We start from the raw sequence: 20,956 nt of genomic DNA, 5'->3' as shown, positions 1-20,956 counted from the left end.
GGAGGCTGTGGTTGTGTCATCGGGGGCCCCGGTTGCATGTGTATAAAGGTATGTAAGCCTTTGAAGAATTCTACCCAGGAGAAAGATGCTGGGTCTAAACTGAAAGGCACGGTGCCCCTGGAGGGCCCTGTTTGAGGGAGGCTCCAGCTGGGGGTGGCCAGATCCAGTGTACTGTCGCTGGATCCGGATCCCGGTGCTGGCTGGAGAGGACCTTGGGGAGGTTCACCCAGAGCCTCTTCACACTGTAGATACAGGACTGTAGCCTCTTCCTGCTACGCCACTCTAATATGGCATGCTGGGCAGAGACCCTGAGCCTTGAACTTCTTGTCCAGTGGTGCCATGGTTTGTGCGCGAAGATTGCAGAAACCCCCGGTCTGTGTGTTCAATTTTACGTCCGGGAGCCTAGATATGCGCTCCAAGTGCACCGAACGTACGCGTGTAGGTCGGATGCACGCTGAAATAGATGTGCGAGCCACTGTGCGCACAGGATTTTACTTATGCGCCCGGCACAGTTGAGCGTGTGGCTGTGATTTTGTGCGTACGGGTCGAATCGGCAGACAAGGCAGCGATCAAGTAAAAAATGGCGACGGCGACCACGCGAGCAATATGGCGACCACCTCGGCGGGTCTCCACCTGGGCGGACCGTCTTATTGGACCGGGATCTAGCCCGGAAAGGGCTGATCAATCCGGTAGCACTGATGCCGGCTGGCAATCTGTGCGGCTCTTCAAGCATCGGAAACCGGAGACTTTTAGGAAGTTTTCTACCTTACCTTGTCTCGGCGTTTCCTGGTCTCGTTCTGGGCGGTCTCCAGCTGCGGGGGGAGAAGGAAAGGTACCTTCATTGCTGCCCTTAAAGTTGCACCCGCTGCCTCTCAGCCGCACCCGTTGCCGGGGGTTAAGTCCACGCCGAGAACCGTCTGCCGGATCGAGGCCTGAGGGATCGCGGCAATCACCTCAGGAATTCTCAACTGGGTGAGGGACCCATAGGTATCACCGCAGGAGAGCGGGGCTTGTCTGTAGAGGTAAGATTTCTTCTTTGTTTTGGATTTCTTTGGTTAGAATATTCTAACGCTGTGCAAGCGTGTATAGAGTCCCGAACTGCTATGGAGACGGAAAATAGTGAGGAACAGAGCTTCCTGCAGGGGTATATGTACTAGGGCTGACGTACCCATAGGTCCTGAGTCCATCTGCTACATGCTAGGAAATATGGAATTATGCTATCAGTCCAATTCACTCACCACACTTAACATGTTAAGAATATGAGCACACTAGTTACTTACCTGGAATATAGTCAACCCATGGTAGTACTCTATGAGAATGCAGCCTATACTCCAAACATCACAGGGGTGTGACCATCCCAGTTCTGGAAAGAGGGGGGAAAAAAAAAGCATACCAATGGTTTTCCAGTTCACAGACATCATTTAAGCCATGACTAAAAAACATATTTAAGCTGAAGGTGGCAAGTTTTTACAGATAGAGCCAACATCCACATAACAGTCTCCCCCCCCCCCCCCCCCCACACAAACGAATTAAAAAAATATATATATATACCAGGGCAAGGATATCACCATATTAAGTTTTTATATTTGGCATTTTATGGCGAAAGTAAGCTGTACGAAAAAAGTGAAAAACCCCTTAGCACCAAACAGAATTAAAAAGCACAGTCAACTACAAGTAAGAGAACCCGATACAAACCAAAGTCTGCTCATTTATAAATAGGATTTTCCGGAGACAGCAGGATGAATCATCCATAATGTGTGGGTGACATTGAATGGCATCAACATGGACCCTGCTCAGAATTCAGTAGAAGTCTTACCGAGCATGTGTGGGAGTTATAGCAGGCATGGAAGAGGCTGAAGGGCTCAGGAGACAGGCTTTAGTGGGGTAGAAGATTTTCAAGTGAGGTGGCCAAATATTAAAAATGGACAATTCATTCTGCTGTAAACAGGGTTCTTCATAGACATGTAAGCAAACTTGCTTTCTCCAACAAGCAGGCATGCATGGCCATAACATAGAAAATCTTTTGCTTTGCAATGTAACCCCTTAGCTAATACTTAGACAACCGGGCCCAACCAGTCTGAGCATGACTATTGGGTGAACAGGCTACATAGAAGTGCTTTTCCAAAACTGCCTGTCTCCCTGGGACATGATGTCCAAACAGTAATGGGATGTAAAGCTGTGAACAGATGACCAAATATCAGCTTTGGACACATCATCAATGGAAGTGGCCTTGAGCCACTGGATTTGATATGGCTTTCACTTTTGAGTCCCGACAGAATCTGGAATATGTAGGTTTGCCAGCACAACAGTGTGCAATATAGTTCATCCAATTAAGAGTTCATCTGGTATCTCCTCTTCTCTATTACAACCAAACCAACATAAAAAGTTGAGTAGCTCAATGGTGAAGAAATGCTGTTGATATGAACCTTAACTGAAGAGATGCTGAGGCACAAGGATAAGTGGAAAAAGATACTGAAGGAAATCCTTTGGACCACAGCAGAGGGCATCCAAAGAAGAGGTTACTATTTACCTGATAACTTCCTTTCTTCTTAGGAAGGCAGGCCAATCCACATCAGTGGGTTAAGTACTCCTACCAGTAGATGAAGACTGAGTAAAGCTAACTCGCAGATGTCACTGACATAGCCCTGTCCTGATATCAGCCCATCTTTTTGGCTTTATCTGCCTTTTTCAACTCACTATTACACCACACTGGCAGTTAGTCATTTGGCATACATTTTGTCTCTCTCTCAAGGATGGTAGTTTTAAAGTATCCAGACCCTCCTTGTGCATTGCTCTAGTTTTTTTTTTTTCCAAATTTCCTAATTTTATCAGTCTCCCTTTTTATAGTTAAATGGCACTGCAGTAGTTTTACTTGTATTCACCTCCGATAATTATGTAAAATTTAATTATATTATGATTGCTGTCAAAAAAATCCAAGTCCTGTGTTCCACTGAAAATGAGATCCAATCTAGTTCCCTTTCACTCATTCCTTAATCAACTGCTGCATGAAGCAGTCACTAGTAGCATCTATGAAGTCTACCTCCCTTGCGTGTCCTGATGAGATTTCCGTTAAATGTCACAACACAAAAAAAAGACAAAGGGAAACCCAAAAAGCTGCAGACTATATAAAATGGACCCAAAAGATAACTATTTAAATGGTCAGCAGTAATAGCACAAGAAACTAATGATCTCAGAAAGATGCCAGCAAGCCTGGGCTTGTGATATACACCAACTAAAGACTGTTGTGTTTTAAGGCTTACCTGATGGCACCTTTTACAAGTCCTCCATATTCCAGGCACTATACTGTTGCAACCTTGGGAGATATCCAATTACAACTTTTAAACAGTTGGAACCATCATGATCCAGGCCCAGGTAGCAATAAACTATATAATGGACTTGCAATGCCCATAAATGTAAGTCTTAACCACCAACTGCAGTTTTTTTGGGCTTTTCCATTTTCTTTTTCTAGAACTGAAATGTTTTGTAGATGGGCTGCCAAGGAAGAATTGGCCAACTAAAGGAAAATTGGTTCTTACCTAATTTTTGTTCCTGTACTACTACAGATCAGTTCAGACTCCTGGGTTTGGCCTCCCCTCCAGCAGATGGAGACAGAGAAAGTTTTACTAACACTGCCACTTAACATAAGTGCCACCTGCAGTCCTTCAGTATTGAACTGTACCCAAGCCAGAAATGAAACAAAACCAACACCTTGAACAACTATCTTCCCCTGAAAGAGCAGTGGGAAGAAGAAACCTGCAACTGAAAACTGCATCCATACAAAACCCTGTGTAGGGCTAACAAAAACCTGTGTCATTCTTCAGAATGATCACAACTCACTGGAGGGACTCTGGACTAATCTGTGGTACTACAGGAATGAAAATTAGTAGGTAAGATGTACAATTTTCCTTAAACAGGGTGGGCCCGCAAGAGTCCCGCTTGAAGCACACTTTCAAAGCCCAGGGCCTCGACATCCAAACAGTAATGCCGAGTGAAAGTGTGCAACGATTTCCAAGTAGCCGCTCTACAGATCTGCTGTGAAAAAACTTGCCGATACTCGGCTGCCTGAGAATGGGTAGAATGCACACAGCCCCTCCGGAAAAGAGCGACCTTGACAAGATATATGCAGAGCTAATAACCTCTTCCAACCAATCGTGGCTCGATGCCGTATGACCCTTTTTGGCACCACTAGGCTCATGAGGCATTTTGCATACATGGGAACTGCCACACATGCTCAATATGACTTCCAGCTCTGGGAGCTGGGGTTTGTGCCAGCACTGTAGGATGGACACTTACATTATGACCAATTCATGCCTGCTTGTCAGAAAAAAAAGCGAAGTTATATTCTATTTTTAAAAATGGAAAGAAATTCAACACTAATGTACTCTGAAGACTAAATGAGAAAGCTGGTCTCATAACAGAGTTAACATGCATTTGTTCACAATGCTGGCCACATGTCAATTTGTTCATTAGGTAAAATATCTCCAAAACAAGAGTAAGGTTCAACAAAATTGTAGCTTAACAGTCCAGCGATCAAATTTCAATATACTGACCTAAAATAACTTCTGGTGCTCTGTAATGCCTTGTAGACACTAATGCACTGTGATGCTCTTCATTGTATGTTGCACTTCCAAAGTCCACAATTTTAATGTCACTCTCTCTTAGTGTACGTTCATCACATTTCTGAAATTGAATTATAAAAACTGTTTTATCAGAAACAAATACCTGCTTGTATAAATTTTACCATGACAACTGTATGGACAGTATATTTCTTTCAAAATAGAATGAATTTCTTGCAAACTATACTAAAACTTAGCAGTGGAAAGCAAAATCTCCAATTTATGCATATAAAGAGCATAGTGACCACTACACAGGGTCTGCAGGTAAGGTAGTATCCATACATATCTTTAGCATCTCTGTAGAGAAATAAATGCCAAGGGTGCACACATCTCTCAATCAGGAACTTAACAGGCATGTAACACTAGAAAAATATACTTGCAAAGAATCCTGTAGAATGCAGGAATTTTATAATTTTAAGAGTTCCCTAATTTTCAATGCATGTTTCATCAAAGGACTAGAGTCACTGTGTCAGTCTGTAGCAGGAGCCATTTCCATGGATGTATTTGGCAGAAGCGTCTTACCAAACCAAGCTCTACCAAATTTTATTTCAGTTTATGGGAGCAGAAGTGCAGCTCTGTGCAATAATCCAAGCACTAGTAATTGAATACTTAAATGTTAACATGTTACAAGAGTGCAGGAGTTAGGTAGAAGATATGTTTAATCAAGTCTATCATTAGACTCCTGAAAAGTTTGTGAAGAATTTTCCTCATAACAGAGAATGGAGAAATTACTTCATAATTTTGGTTTCCTTAGCACAGATAGATGGACTCAGGATCAACAGGTTATGTTCCCCTGCCAGCAGATGGAGACTGAGTCAGATTTCAATGCTGTCACCTTAGATACATCCCTGCAGTGACCTCAGCCCTTCAGTATTCTCTTCAAAAGCCACTGTAGACATACTATTGAAAAAGCTTGATTTAAAATGATTAGAAACAGATAACTAACTGTATTCAATCATAAAGACTGATCCCACAGGAGAGTGTGGCTCAATCTTTCTCCAATTTCAATGGAGAAATTACTTACCTGATATTTTTGTTTTCCTTAATGTAGACAGATGGACTCAGGACCAATGGGTATTGTGTGCTCCTAATAGCAGTTGGAGACAGATCAGATTTCAATCCGACATCAGTCCTAGTACATATACCCCTGCAGGAAACTCTGCTCTTCAGTATTCTCTTTGAAAAGCAATTGTGGATATGTGTGACTGAACAACTTGGTTAACATGATTAACTTGAACTGGTTTATGTGGATATAGCTGGAGACCGCCAGTGCACTCAACTGAGAAACGCAGACACCAGGTAGGTACGGGTGTCCCAATTAGAGGGAAGCTTGGCTTACCAGTGTTTGTCTTGCTCTCAGGGAATTGTCACCCGACGTTTCCGTGATTGTCAGCAGCCGTGGGCAGGATACTGAGTCCATCTGTCTACACTAAGGAAAACGAAATTTATCAGGTAAGTAATTTCTCCATTTCCTAGTGTGTAGCAGATGAACTCAGGACCAATGGGATGTACAAAAGCTACTCCCGAACCGGGTGGGAGGCTGCCCGTGGCCCACTTAGTACTGCCTTTCCGAATGCTGTGTCCTCCCGAGCCTGAACATCCAGGGGGTAGAACCTAGAGAAGGTATGAATGGAGGACCATGTCGCCGCACGACAGATCTTGGCAGGTAACAGCATCTTGGTTTCTGCCCAGGACATAGCCTGGGCTCTAGTGGAATGGGCCTTGACTTGTAGAGGTGGAGGCTTGCCTGCCTCTACATAGGCCGCCTTGATGACTTCTTTGATCCAGCGGGCTATGGTTGCTCGTGAGGCCGTTCCCCTTGCTTCTTCCCGCTGTGAAGGACGAAGAGGTGGTCCGTCTTTCTTATGGATTCCGATCTTTCCAGATATCAGAAAAAGAGTCTGCCAACGTTAAGATGGCGAAGGCGGCGAGATTCTTTCGAGTCCTTATGCTCGTCTGGGCGATGACAGCGAGATGGTTTGGTTTAGAATGAAGTGAGAAACCACTTTTGGGAGGAAGGAGGGGACCATGCATAGCTGTATGGATCCCGGTGTGAACCTGAGGAAGGGTTCTCGACAGGACAGTGCTTGAAGCTTGGAGATGCGACGAGCCAAACAGACTGTCATTAGGAATGCAGTCTTCAGTGTTAGTAGTCAGATGGACAGACCGCAGGTAGGTCTGAAGGAGGATCCTGCTAAGAAGTCTAGGACTAGATTGAGATTCCATAAAGGTACCGGCTACTTTAGGGGTGGTCGGATCTGTTTGACTTCTTTCAGGAAGAGGGAGACGTCCGGGTGATAGGCTAGGCTGCCGCCCCCCACCTGGGCTCTGTAGCAGGCCAACGCGGCCACCTGCACCTTGATGGAGTTGAGAGAACCCCTTCTGTAAACTGTTCTGCAGGAATTCCAAAATTGTGGGAATTTTGACTGTCCGCGGGAGGATGTCGTTGTCTTCACACCAGGCTTCGAATATTCTCCATATTCGTACGTAGGTTAGAGATGTGGAAAACTTCTGTGCTCGGAGCAGAGTGTCAATCACTGCCCCCGAGTATCCGCTCTAGTTCAGGCGTGTCCTCTCAATGGCCAGACAATAAGAGAATAGAGTTGGGTCTTCGTGGAAGATCGGGCATTGCTGGAGCAGATCCCTGTGAGGAGGTAGAGGGAGAGGGCTCCCTGTCAGTAGTCTTCGCATGTCTGCGGTACCACAGTCTTCTTGGCCAGTCCGGGGCCACTAGAAGTACTGGTCCCCTGTGGTGTTCTATCTTGCGGATGATTCCGCCCAGTAGTGGCCACGGTGGGAAGGCGTATAGCAGGATTTCCTGTGGCCAGGTTTGGACGAGAGCATCAATCCCTTAGGATTGTGGTTCCTGTCTGCAACTGAAGAAGTTGGGAACTTGGGTGTTTGACTGGCTTGCCAGGAGGTCCATGGCTGGTGTTCCCCAGTGGTTTACTATCAACTGGAAGGCTGTATTCAACAGCCTCCATTCCCCTGGGTCTAGACTTTCTCTGCTGAGGTAATCTGCAGTGACATTGTCTTTTCCCGCAATGTGGGCGGCTGAGATCTCTTGTAGGTTTTATTCCACCCATGCCATTAGGGGGTCTATTTCCAGGGACACCTGTTGGCTTCTGGTTCCTCTCTGGCAGTTGATGTAGGCCACTGTTGTGGCGTTGTCCGACATGATACTGACCGATTCGACCCGGAGTCTGTGACTGAACCCTAGGCAGGCTAGCCTGACTGCCCGTGCTTCCAGTCTGTTGATGTTCCATCCCGACTCTTCCTTGTCCCATTGCCCCTGGGCGGTCAGTTCCTGGCAGTGGGCTCCCCACCCTCATAGGCTTGCATCCGTGGTGAGCAGGATCCAGGTCGGTGGGGATAGCCTTACTCCCTTGCTCAGATGGTCTTCTTGTAGCCACCATTGTAGCTGGGTTTGAACTTCCTCCGGGAGCTGGAGTCGAACAGAGTAATTCTGGGACATCGAATTCCATTGTGACATAGGGAACGCTGTAGGGGGTCGCAAGTGAGCTCTTGCCCATGGGACCACTTCCAGTATGGATGTCATGAGACCGAGGACTTGGAGGTAATCCCACACCGTAGGGCAAAGACTGCTTAACAGATTTTGCAATTGTTTCATCAGTTTTGTTCTCCTTGTAGAAGTCAGGATAACCTTATCTTGTCTGGTGTCGAACCTGACTCCCAGGTATTCCAGAGATTGGGGGGCTGCAGACAGCTCTCGTTTGTGTTGACCACCCACCCGAGGTTCTCCAGTAGAGTTTTGACTCTGGTGGTCGCCTGATGACTTTCCTCTGGGGATTTTACCCTGATCAGCCAATTATCCAGATACGGGTGTTCGAGTATTCCTTCCTGCCTCAGTGTCGCCGCCACTACAATCATGATTTTGGTGAACGTTCGTGGAACTGTGGCTAGCCCGAATGGTAGTGCCTGGAACTGGTAGTGGTGGTCCAGGATCGCGAAGCGTATAAAACGCGGATGCTCGTGATGGACTGGGATGTGCAGGTAGGCTTCTGATAGATCCAGGGATGGGAGAAATTCTCCCAGCTGTATCGCCCTTATGACCGAGCGTAGGGTTTCCATAAGGAAGCGAGGTACCCTCAGGTGGCGGTTGACGGACTTGATGTCCAGGATGGGCTGGAACGTACCCTCTCTTTCTTGGGAACGATAAAATAGATGGAATAGTGCCCCGTATTTTGTTGTGTGGGCACCGACGTTATGGCCTTAAAGTCAAGCAATTTGGATAGTGTAGATTCCACTGCCGTCTTCTTGAAAGGATCTTCGCAGGGAGATTTCACAAACTTGTCCTGAGGGATTTTGTGGAAGTCCAGATAATATCCCTCTCGAATGATGGTTAGGACCCACTTGTTTGAAGTTATCTCGATCCATCTTTGGTAGAATAGGGCAAGCCTGCCCCCTATGGCTTCTTCCTGTGGATGGGTCGGCTGATCTTCATTGCGGTGTGTGGCTGGGGCCTGGACCAGCATCTGCTCCCCTTTTATTGTGTTCCAAAAAGACTGGCCCCTGCCTGTGGGGTGAGATGCTTGATATGTACTTCTGTACGGTTTGAAGCGCTGTGATCCCCTGCCCTTAGATGTTCGGGGGGAGGAGCGCTGGTTTCTCTTGTTCTTATCCTCCGGTAGCCATGGTACTGGGGACTCGTCCCATTTGACGACTAACTTCTCCAGTTCGCTTCTGAACAGGAGGTTTCCCTTAAAGGGCATTCTCATGAGTCTTGTCTGTCGCATGGGCTGACCAGCTTCTGAGTCAGAGTCGTCTTCTGGCTGCCACAACGGATGAGACACCTCTGGCTGCGGCGCGCACCAGGTCGGAGGTCGCATCCGTGAGGAATGATACTGCTGATTCTAGTGCTTCGATGGGTGTGGTGGTGTTCCTGGTCTTTGATAAGCAGGCGCATGTCACCATGGCACAGCAGGCCGCGATCTGTAGTAACATGGCTGAAACGTCAAATGACTGTTTAAGGATGATTAGAGACGTCTGTCCTGGGCATCCTTGAGTATCGCTCCTCCCTCGACTGTGATGGTAGTGTGCTTTGAGACTGTGCAGACCATGGCATCCACTTTGGGGAATGCCAGGAGGTCTTTGGCAGCGGGGTCTAGGGGGTATAGGATTGCCAGGGTCTGTCCCCCCTTGAACATGGCCTCCAGGTCAATCAGCTGTTGAACGGCCTGCAGCAAAGGGAAATGGCGAGGCCTGAGAGTCCATCAAGGAGGGGGTTCGTCTTCACTTCCCCTGTGGCTCTCGTGCCTGGGATAGCGAGCTCTTTCAGGCTGTGAGTTAGTCTTTCGTGAAGAAACGCCTCATGGTTCGGTAAGGTTCTGTCCCTGAAGGGATTTCCCCTTCCCCCAGGGAGTCTTGATCCTCGTCTAAGATGTCAGTGTTCCCAAAGTTGGGGCTTTGAGGTGGGAGGGGCACTTCTCTGGGTTTAGAGGGTCTCGGGATGTTCGGGTCCTCTGGGCAGGCTGTGGCATCGGGGGCGCTGGTTGCATGTGGACAAAGGTATGTAGGCCTTTGAAGAATTCTACCCAGGAGAAAGATGCTGGGTCTAAATTGGGAGGCGCCGCATCCCCGGGGAGCCCCATTTGAGGGAGGCTTCCGCCGGGGGTAGCCAGATCCCAGTGCCGTCTGGATAGGACCTTGGCCTGGTTCACCCAGAGCCTCCTTGCACTGTATTCACAGGGCCGTGGCCTCTTCATGCTGCGCAGTTCTGATGTAGCATGCTGGGCAGAGAGCCTGAGCCTTGAGCTTCTTGTTCGGTGGTGCCATGGTTTGTGCGTGTAAGATAGCAGAAAACTCCTGTTTGTGCGTTCAAGTGTACGCCAGGAGGCTTAGTTATGCGCTCCGGGTGCGCCAAAGTTGTGCGAGTAGGTCGTATGCACGCTCAATAAGATGCGCGCGCCACTGTGCACATGGGGTTTACTTATGCGCCCGGCACAGTGAAGTGTATGGCTGTGCGCCTGGCGCCCTTGTGCGCGTCACTGTGTGCATGGCATTTATGCGCACGCCAGTGTGCGTACAAGTGATTTTGTACACACAGGCTCGCCTCTGTGCGCACAGATCGAATCGGCGGACAGGGCGGCAATCAAGTGAAAATGGTGACGGCGACCATGCAAGCAATATGACTACCACCTTGGAGGGTCTCCACACAGAAGGACCCTTGTGTCTGACCGGGGTCTAGCCCTGATAAGGCTGATCAATCCAGTAGCACTGACGCCAGCTGGCGATCTGTGCAGCTATTCGAGCCTCGGAGACTTTAAGGATGTTTTCTACCTTACCTTGTCTCGCGTTTCTCACCTCTCCCCCCCGGGCGGTCTCTGGCTGTGGGGGGGAGAGGGAAAAGTACCTTCACCGCCGCGCTCGAAGTTGCACCCGCTGCATCTCAGCCGCACCCATTGCTGGAGGCTAAGTCCACGCCGGGAGCCGGACTGAGGCCAACTTCTGAGGGATCGCGGAAATCGCCTCAGGAATCTCGACTGGGGGAGGGACCTGTAGGTATCACTGCAGGAGAGCGGGGCTCATCTCTAGAGGTAAGTTTTCTTCTTTGTTTTGGATTTCTTTGGTTAGAATACTCTAACGCTGTGCAAGCGTGTATAGAGTCCCAAACTGCTATGGAGATGGAAAATACTGAAGAGCAGAGCTTCCTGCAGGGGTATATGTTCTAGGACTGATGTCAGATTGAAATCTGATCCGTCTCGAACTGCTATCAGGAGCACACTATACCCATTGGTCCTGAGTCCATCTGCTACACCCTAGGAAAGGTAAATTTTCCTTCTAAAGAGTACTGCAATCTTGCTAAACCACCAATGCGGGTGTAGGGAAAGCACATCTACATCTGTTAGAAGGAGAGATGCTGAATGGCTGAGGTCACTGCAGGGGTATCTAAGGTGATGTCAGCTTTGAAACCTGACTCAGTCTCCATCTGCTAGCAGGGGAGCACATAACCCATTGGTCCTGAGTCCATCTGGCTATACACTAGGAATTATTATTATTTTTTTTTTTAATACTTACCTGGGGCTCAGTGCTTGCCAGCTGAGTACAGAGACTGTCTTCCAGCTGCGGGGGAGAATACTTTTGCTGGCCACTACCGTACAAACTTCCTGCATCCACTGCCTTTCAGCTACAAACAGCGGAGTTCAGGCCAGGAACCAGCTACTGGACCAAGGCACACCTCTGAGGAATCTCAGAAATCACCTCAGGAATTCTCAACTGGGGACGGGACCTTTAGGTATCACCGCAGGAGAGCAGGGCTCAATTTTTTCTCCAATTTAAATGTAGAATTTCTCCTTCCAAAAAGTACAGCAATCCCCATAGGAAGAGTGTACATCCACTATCTGCTGGAGACTGAGAAATACTGAAGGGTTAACTAAGGTCACTGCAGGAGTGTATCTAGGGTGACATGAGCTTTGAAATCCATCTGCTGGCAGGGGAACATAACTCATTAGTCCTGAGTCCATCTGGCTAGATGCTAGGAAATTTTGTTTTATGGTCACTTTAGTATTGGCAATTAAAGAGACCTTGCCCATGACAACTATTTAGCAGTGACAGGTTAAAAACAGAATATTTAAGATACTTGGAAATATAAAATTTACCTTTTTGAGATCATAGTTAACTGTGTAGTCTGAGTTCACAAACAATATATTTTCAGGCTTCAGATCTGTATGAGTTAGTTTATTCTGATGCAAAACTGTAAGGGAAAAAAAAAGTTACTTTGCCAATGTCTACTCCAACCTCAAAGAAGAATGATATTAGCAATAAATATACTTACAATTTATTGATTTGCAAATCTGGAATGCTATGTTCCTAATCTGGTCCATCTTGAATGGCAAAAAGCTGTTCTCTTTAATAAATTCATATGTACTAAGTCCTAAGAGCTCAAAAACGATACAAGTGTGACCATGATGATCAAACCATTCCAGCATCCTAACACACAAACTAAAAAAAATAAATAAAGAAACATGTTAAGTGGATTTCACAGACCCAAAAAGGAACTGAATTAAATAGAAGTCAGAAGTAGCACCAAAGTTTCAATTCTTCAATTTAAGGCTGGCTAAAACCTTACCAAATATAGTCTAATTTTACACTTACTGTTTACTCTTTGGATCCAGTTTGTTTAGGTGCTCCAATACTGCAATCTCTGAATGAGCTGCTTCACGGTACCTATCAACATTTTTTATAATTTTCACAGCTACATGTACATCACCCCTGGAAAAATATATGACAAAAAAGATACAATACTTTTAATATGGTGCACAATAAATGTTTTTATAAAAAGTTGAATTTATTATATTTAGCATAGGTAGTGAACAAGCTGTACTAATAGCTTTTACCATTCTCCATCAACGAATTCCAGAGCTTAATTGTGTGTGGAGTAAAGTTTTTTTAGTAGTTTTAAAATGTATCGGCTAGTAACTTCATTGTGTCCTGTGTCCCCCCCCCCCCCTCGCCATCATCTACTCTTTCAAAGAGTACAACTGATTAATGTTTACTTGTTCCACTCCACTTATTTTATAGACCTCTTATCTCCAAGCTAAAGAGACTTTTAGTCATTTCTCATTGACTTGTTCCATCCTTTATCATTTTGCTTGCACTTCTCTGTACCCTTTATTCTTACAGTTGGATATATTTGTTTTCCATCTGCAAGGGCTGCTTTACATGGTATTTACAACAGCACAAGTGACATGGATGCTGTACAAGATTGGGAGAATTAAGCTTCCAGCATTAAAGAAATGGGCACATTTCACAGTTTTCTGTTCCAAAATGTTTTACAATCCTACTTTAAAACTCCAAACGGTACATTATGTGGTGTGGATGGGATTCCTAGCTGAGTGGAAAGGACAAGCACTGTGACAACAGAAGTAAGCAATCTCTAGTAGCGAGACTTTCAAAGACTAGCAAATGCAAACACACAACACAAACATTTTTGATATTTTCTGAACATGATTGTGTTACGCCCGGTCGCAGACGGCTGCGACCTTTCATGCTCACCTCTTTTCTCGCTGTTTTGTCAACCCTAGGACGAGTGGCAGCATCTGCCAGCCAATGCCAACCTCCCCGGCGTTCCCGGGACAGCATGGGTGCTGCCGACCACCATCTTGAACCTGGTATTACCTAAGGCACGTGCACACAAGGGCCTCCTAAGTACATGTCATGGTGGGAAACTCGGGGGCATCCCCTTTCAACGACGTCAGCCAACCTCCGGACTTAACCCGACTGACCCTTGGCTAAGACGAGTTAGCAAGGATTTCCTCACTGCTGAATCCACTCGCTACTTGGACTTCCTGTTCCTACATGGGTCTACAGCGCTCTGAGTATCTACTCCGAGGGCTCTCCTGTGCTCTTGGATAACTGCTCCTTGGAGGGCCTACCTGCTCGTGATTCTGCCAACCCACTGCCTCGGAGCTACTCTGGGACTTCCATCTGTGAGTACTACTCAAACTACTACATTGCCGCTTGCTGGATTCGTCTGCGGTGTACCCCGTGCCACTACCGTTTCTCTTCAGCAAAACCTTCCTGAACACCCTGTGCAGCAAGAACCTGCATCAGCTACAGCTTCCTTGGGCTGCCTATTCCTCAGTCTTCACTCCTCATTCCTCATCCTCATTCCTCAGCTCAAACTCCTTGGCATAACCTGCACTGTGGGCCACTACTGGATCTGTAACCTAAGGTACATCCATCGACTGTGGGAACATCCTGGCATATCCCGCTCTGCGGGCCACTACCAGATCTCCATCAGCAGCACCACTGGGGTATTCCCCCACTGCTCAAAACTGTCTCTCTCTTCTCTCCCGCTCTGCCTCTTTTCCCTATAATAAAATCTCTCTCCAGCAGTGTCCTGTGCAATCAAGACCAAGCCTACTTTAAAACTCCCTGTGGGCAGAGTCATCTCTCATCTCGGCCCAGGGTTCATATTCTTACAAAAACACAGATTGTTTTAGTTTCATACTTCCCAACTACATTTTTTTTTTTTTTTTTAACCAAAAGTGGTGCAAACCTACCGAAACATAGTACAGCAGAGTGACCATGCAAGGACAGACAACTGAAGCAATTAACAGGACATCTACAATGAATATGAGATTTGCATACAATGGCGGCAGTGCATGCCAACCTAGAATTCATTGTAAGCATCCTGAAAATCAGACCTATTTGTGGCTCTTGAAGACTGGTGCATTCATTATGAAATGCAGCATAAGAAACTTTTTTCTACATCTATCAGGTCTCTTAGGCAATATCTTCCAGTATTAACTTTGTAAGCCTTCTACAGGTATCTGACCCTAGCTAATTTTTTTTAAACTACGGTATGTTTGGGATAAAATATCCCTCAATGTATTATCCACTATGACGCCTAGATCTCTTTCTTGGTGGTTAACTCCTAAGACAGAAAGGAAAATTGGTTCTTACCTGCTAATTTTCATTCCTGTAGTACCTCAGATCAGTCCAGACTCCTGGGTTTTGCCTCCCTTCCAGCAGATGGAGACAAAGTTTTACAGACACCACCTCATAACCCAGCGTGCCACCTGCAGCTCCTCAGTACTACCCAATACCCAAGGAAAATAACTAAACCTATTAAATTTCCCCAGAACGAGCAGAGGAAAGAAAAACCTAACCATGAGTCACAACCAACTTGGTATCTGAAAACAAGCAGCCATGAGAAACCTGTGCCATTCTTCAGAAATCCACAATCAATATTAAAAACGATCTCGCTGACTTCTCTGTACCATATTCTCCACCACCAGGCGGGACTCTGGACTGATCTGTAGTACTACAGGAATGAAAATTAGCAGGTAAGAACCAATGTTCCTTTCCCTGTATGTACCCAGATCAGTTCAGACTCCTGGGATGTACCAAAGCTTCCCTAACTGGAGTGGGACTGCAAGAGTCCCGCTCGAAGAACACTTGCACCAAAATTGCTGATGTTCAATCAATAGTGTCTGGCAAAGGTATGCAAAGTAGCTAGCTGCCTGGCAAATTTCCTGTGGCAACAGTAGCTGACATTCTGCCCAGGAGGCTGCATAAGACCAGCACATAAGCCCCTCAGGGATAGGATGACCTTGACAGATGTAAGCAGAACTGATAGCTTCCTTGAACCACCTAGCAATTGTGGCTTTTGAAGCCTTCTGCCCCTGTTTTGCACCACTCTACAGCACAAAAAGCTGATCTGACAATCTTAAACCGTTTGTAACCTCAATATCCAGGTGTCTTAATTCTTTCACATGAGGAGACCTGACCTCCAGATCAGGAAAGGCTGGAAGTTCCACTGACTGATTTTAGTGGAACGCAGACACCACCTTTGGCAAAAAAGATGGGACCGTACCCACAAAGACTCCAGAATCCAAAATCTGCAAAAACGGAACCCTGCACGATAGGGCTTGAAGGTCAGATATCCTCCTGGCTGAAAGCCACCAAACATCACTTTCAAAGAGATCCTTTATGGTGGCCCTCTTAAGAGGCTCAAATGGCATTTGACACAACACCTTAAGGACCAAGTTCAGGCTCCAAGGAGGATACACTTTAAGAACAGGGGAGCACACATGCTTTGTACCCCCCCCCCCCCCCCCAAAAAATGAACCACATCCGGATGTGCAGCTAGAGGAAGTCCCCAAACCTTGCCCTGCAAGCAAGCCAAGGCAGAGACATGTATCCTCAGGGAGCTAAAGGATAAACCCTTCGCTAGGCCTCTTTACAAAAAAGCCAGAATCTGCAGCACCAAAACCAGATGGGGGACCACCCTTCCTCCACATACCAGGATTTGAAGACGCTCCAAACCCACACATATGCAAGTATTACGAGTGTGCAACAAAGTAGAAATAACATCCTCTGCGCACCCATTTTCACCTTAATTGCCTCCTTTCAAAAGCCAAGCTGCTAGACAAAAGCAATCTGCCTGATCCAAAAATACTGGCCCCTGCCGCAGAAGATTCTGTAGGTGGCCCAGCCTCAGTGGGCTGTCCACCGCCAGATTAACCAGATCTGCAAACCAAAGCCTTTGAGGCCACTCTGGGTGGACCTCTATTTCCTTTTAACCTTGCCCACCAGAGGCCATGGAGGGGAAACACAGATCAGGACATCCTGAAGCCACGGAAGCACTCCGTGTGCTCTTCTGCGACTGAAGAAATGTGGTACCTTGGAATTCCTCTGGGTTACCATCAGATCCATGAGGCATTCCCCACCTGAGAGATATGAGGGACATTGCTTCCTCTGAAAGCTCCCATTTTCCAGGATCTAGCCACTGCCAGCTGGGAAAATCCACTTGCACATTGTCTGATCCCGCTGTGTGATGCTCTGGGGGTGGAGCAGTATCTGACCATAAGCAACTACAAGACTCTTGGTGCCTCCCTGACAGTTGATAGAGGCCACTGTCACCGCATTGTCTGACAGAACTCTGACTTCCCGGTTGTGCAGAAGGGGAAGAAATGCCTCCAGAGTCAGCCACTGTTCTCATCTCTAGACAGATGATGCACCAAGTCGCTTCCTCCGCCAACCACAGTCCTTGGTCTGACAGACTGACATACAGTTCCCCAACCAGAAAGACTCGTCTGTGGTCACCACCATCCAACTGGGGCACTTTGAGGTCCACCCCGCTGCACAAATGGTCCAGGCCAAGCCACCTTGACAGACTGGGCCTGCCGGACTCGGTAAATGGTAGTGGAAGATGGAACTGCTTGGACATCAGATCCCCTTGGGATAGCAACGCTTTCCAAAGAGGTCGCACATATGGGCAAATGCCTATGGGACCAGCTCCAAGGTAGAGGCCATGGAACAAATGACCTGCAAGTAATCACAGACCCTGGGCACTCAGGCCTCCAACAGGTTCTGAACCTGAGCTTGTAGTTTGGCAACTTGCTCCTCTGTGAGAAATACCTTTCCCAGATGGGTATCGAGACATGTACCCAAAAACTCCAGAACCTGAGGAGAAAGCTCACTATCCAACCTAACACTCGCAGACAACATAGCAGCACGTCCACCACCTGCCTGCAAAGCTCTTCCAACTTCACTCAGATGCCATGATCACCATTATCTTGGTAAAGGTCCTCGGGGCTGTCGCCAGATCAAACAGGAGGGCGCAAAATTGAAAATGCTTTCCCAAGATCATGAACCGGAGGTACTTCTGAAGATCCAGGTGAATCCAAATGTGCAGATATGCCTTCTTCAGATCCAAGGAAGCCAGGAATTCTTCACTGTGTACTGCTGCTGTGACAGACCTCAAAGTCTCCATTCTGAAACGGGAAACCCAAGAGCCGTGTTCACCTGCTTTAAATCCAGAATCGACAGAGTCCCTTCCTTCTTTGGTATCACAAAATAAATGGAACATCCCGTCCCCTGCTCGTCCAGGGAGGACGGGAAAAATAGCTCCCAGAATTTGCAGTCGAAGTATGGTCTACTGCACGCACAATTAGCCTTTTTCCCTTGAAGCACAAGAAGATCTCGAACAGATTTCTGAGCAGCCGAGCAAATTCTAAAGTGTAGCCTCGCCCTATCACGTTTAGAACCCACTGGTCTGTCTGATTTTGACCCACTCCTCGTAAAACTGAGTCAAACAGCCTCCCATGACTGGGACAGAGGAGTGGGCCAGCCTCACCTCACTGTACTGGTTTGGGCCTACCACTACCTTGGCCGGGGATGTCTCTGCTTGCTTCTGTGGCCACGAAATGGCTGGTTCCAAGACTGCAACCTCCCTGAAAGTCTGCCTTTGGACACCACCCGCTCTGTTCTGGGGGAAACGCCTTTGTCCCCGAAAATGAGAGCAGACAGGGAGAAATCCTTTAGGCTTGTCTTCTGGAAGTTTGTGCTCCTTGTTATTGCCCAAATGTTTTTAACAACTGCTCCATGTCTTCTCCAAAGAAAAGCTCGTCCTTAAAAGGCAACGCCCCTAGTTGAGCTTTCGACAAGATGTCCGCCGACCAGTTTTACAGCCACAAAAGCCTCCTGAGACCGACGATGACAGTTCTAGAAGAGGTGCAAATGAGGTCGTACAATGAGTCAGCACCATAAGTGACTGTGGCCTCCAGCCATTCCGCCCGTTTAGACTCCTGGGGCGACAAATCCTTGTTACTTTTGCAACCCATCTTAAACTGGCTCTGAGCATAAAGCTGCTGCAGACAGCCACGCCGATGCCAAGAGCAGACACCTCAAAGATCTTGTTAAGATGCATCTTGAGCTTCCTATCCTGCAAATGTTTTAGGGCTGCTGCACCTACCACCAGAATAGTGGTCCTTTTCGTGACCACCGAAACAGAAACATCCACCTTTGGTACCCGCAAGAACTCCAGGGTACCTTTGGACAGAGGACAGAGTTTGTCCATGGCTCTGCCAACCTAAGGCCAGTCTCCAGAGTATCCCACTCCCTGAGCACTAACTCCTTAATGGACTTGTGAAAAGGGAAAGTCTTGGCTGGACCCCTCAAGCCAGTCATGACCGGATCTACATATTCCTGGTCAGGCTGGGCTTGTGGAACACAAATGCCCAATTCAACCAGAACCAGTGGAATTAGGGGTCCCAGTTCTTCTCTCTGAAAAAGGCGGATCACCTTGGAATCATCACCTTCTACCACTTGAAGCTGTCACGCATCCTCTGGATCCTGTGAAAAAAAGAGGGTCTGCATCGGGAGAGCCAACCCCAGATAGCAGATCCTGATCAGAATCCTCTGAGCAATGCTCCAAAGGCCCCAGATCCAAGGGCCAAGGACCTTTCAGACCCTAGTGGCCCCTACAAACCTGGGTCTCTTACTTTTGGGGGGGGGGGGGGGGGGGGGGGGGGAGTCCAACATCCTCCGCTTAGCTCCAGTCCCTTCCGTGGCCTAACTGGCTAAAAAGGCTTTGTGCATAAGAACAAACTCTGGCAAAAAGGGGGAGGAATCTTGTAAACCCTCCCCCGATAGGCTCCCAGAGCGCCCCCCCCCCCCCTTAGGCTACGCTGCGGAAAAATCAGGAGAGAGAACCTGCTGCATGCTGTGCTTTTGCTGACAAAAAAAATCCAAAATGGATGCCATTCCCACGCTCAGCAGAACAGGGGCACTCGGCCTCCTGCGTGGCAGCTCCAGGCCAGAATCATGCTGCAATGAAGCCACCGCACTACCTGCAAGTTTGGCAGGTGACAGAGGGATTCACGAGCAGGCTTAGCTAGGCTCCCGAGCATCCAGAATCATGACCAGCTGAGCACCCATCTCGGCAGTCGAGCACCCACAAAAATAAATTTGCCATGTTTTCTGCAGCACAGTTATCGAAATATTAATACATTCCAGGGTCATACACTGAATAGGGAGATCCGTTTGCTTGCTTTTATGTATTATTGGCGTGGCTTTTCTATGCAGATGCAGATTACATAGGGCCTTACTGCGCTTAGATGCACGCATTCCTTCATGTGTGCATAGATTTCTATGCGCAAAATGCATTCTCCCCCCCCCCCCCCCAATCCTGCGGAGGCACCAGCTTCAGCTGTGTTCAGTGATCAAAACCCACACTCATAACTAGTACCCCATAAATTTTTAGGAACAGGAAAAACCAAATGGCATTAGTCTTAACCCTAATTTTCAAATATTGTATTACAAATTAAGCTATTTTGCACCACAGGTTTCCAGGGAATAAAGTAAATTGATAATACTAGCACAAAAATGATACTGATGAATAAAAATTCAGTTATGTTTTAGCTTGAGTTTGTTTTTGAATTTACAAAAGTGAATAGCTAAAGGACAATTTGTGAGCAAGTTAGATGAATTACAACCATGAACTAAATAAAAAACTGCCAGAAGTCTTGTGACATAAGCTAGAGACAGTTCCCAGTTTTCTGTGGCAGATCAGATCCTACACCAAGATCCACCAAATTCTAAGACAGTTCTACAGCACAACTACAGAAATTTGCAAGAGTGCAAATTAATATCTACATAAGTCAATTTCTATTTTTAAATTATTTAGAATTCTAAATGTAATAAGTTTACTAACCTCAGTCTTTTCTTCCCCACATGGTTTGTATTTTATTCCTCCTACTTCTTCTCTCTTTCACACCATTACTCCACCTACTCATTTCAAACCTCATCTGACTTCCTAAATCTATCCTGTCCCAGGATTTCCTGTCTGCTTCATCTCTCCATTTTCTATCTTCCATACCTGTAATCGCATTACTTCATTTTTTTATTTTCCCTCCAATCCTACATTATTTCTCTTGTTCCACAATACTCTTCAACCTCACCCGATCTACCCGCCTTGCCTCTTCTACTCCTTAGAAATCATTGCTGCGACTATATTAGCTTCCCCAGTCTTGCTATTAAAGCAACCTATGGTTTTTTGATGAAAGACAAGATGGTCTGGGGGAGAAAAA

General features: G+C 46.9%; 1 protein-coding gene across 3 annotated transcripts in view; it reads right to left on the bottom strand.

The window, feature by feature from the left end:
- The window catches only part of CLK4 (CDC like kinase 4), a 36,604-nt gene that overhangs the window by 6,164 nt on the left and 9,484 nt on the right, over positions 1 to 20,956 (bottom strand). For all 3 annotated transcript variants that reach the window (XM_029584080.1, XM_029584079.1, XM_029584081.1), the window contains 5 exons: positions 12,732 to 12,848; positions 12,412 to 12,578; positions 12,236 to 12,330; positions 4,551 to 4,680; positions 1,281 to 1,363 (listed from right to left, as the gene is read on the bottom strand). In XM_029584080.1, coding sequence (XP_029439940.1) covers positions 1,281 to 1,363; positions 4,551 to 4,680; positions 12,236 to 12,330; positions 12,412 to 12,578; positions 12,732 to 12,848 — 592 coding nt within the window. The remainder of the gene's footprint in view (positions 1 to 1,280; positions 1,364 to 4,550; positions 4,681 to 12,235; positions 12,331 to 12,411; positions 12,579 to 12,731; positions 12,849 to 20,956) is intronic.

Source organism: Rhinatrema bivittatum, chromosome 18 (genome assembly GCF_901001135.1).
Source record: "Rhinatrema bivittatum chromosome 18, aRhiBiv1.1, whole genome shotgun sequence".
In the NCBI taxonomy this organism is placed as follows: domain Eukaryota; kingdom Metazoa; phylum Chordata; class Amphibia; order Gymnophiona; family Rhinatrematidae; genus Rhinatrema; species Rhinatrema bivittatum.
The sequence above is the reverse complement of the archived record's forward strand: the minus strand, read 5'-3'. Positions and strand labels throughout refer to the sequence as shown.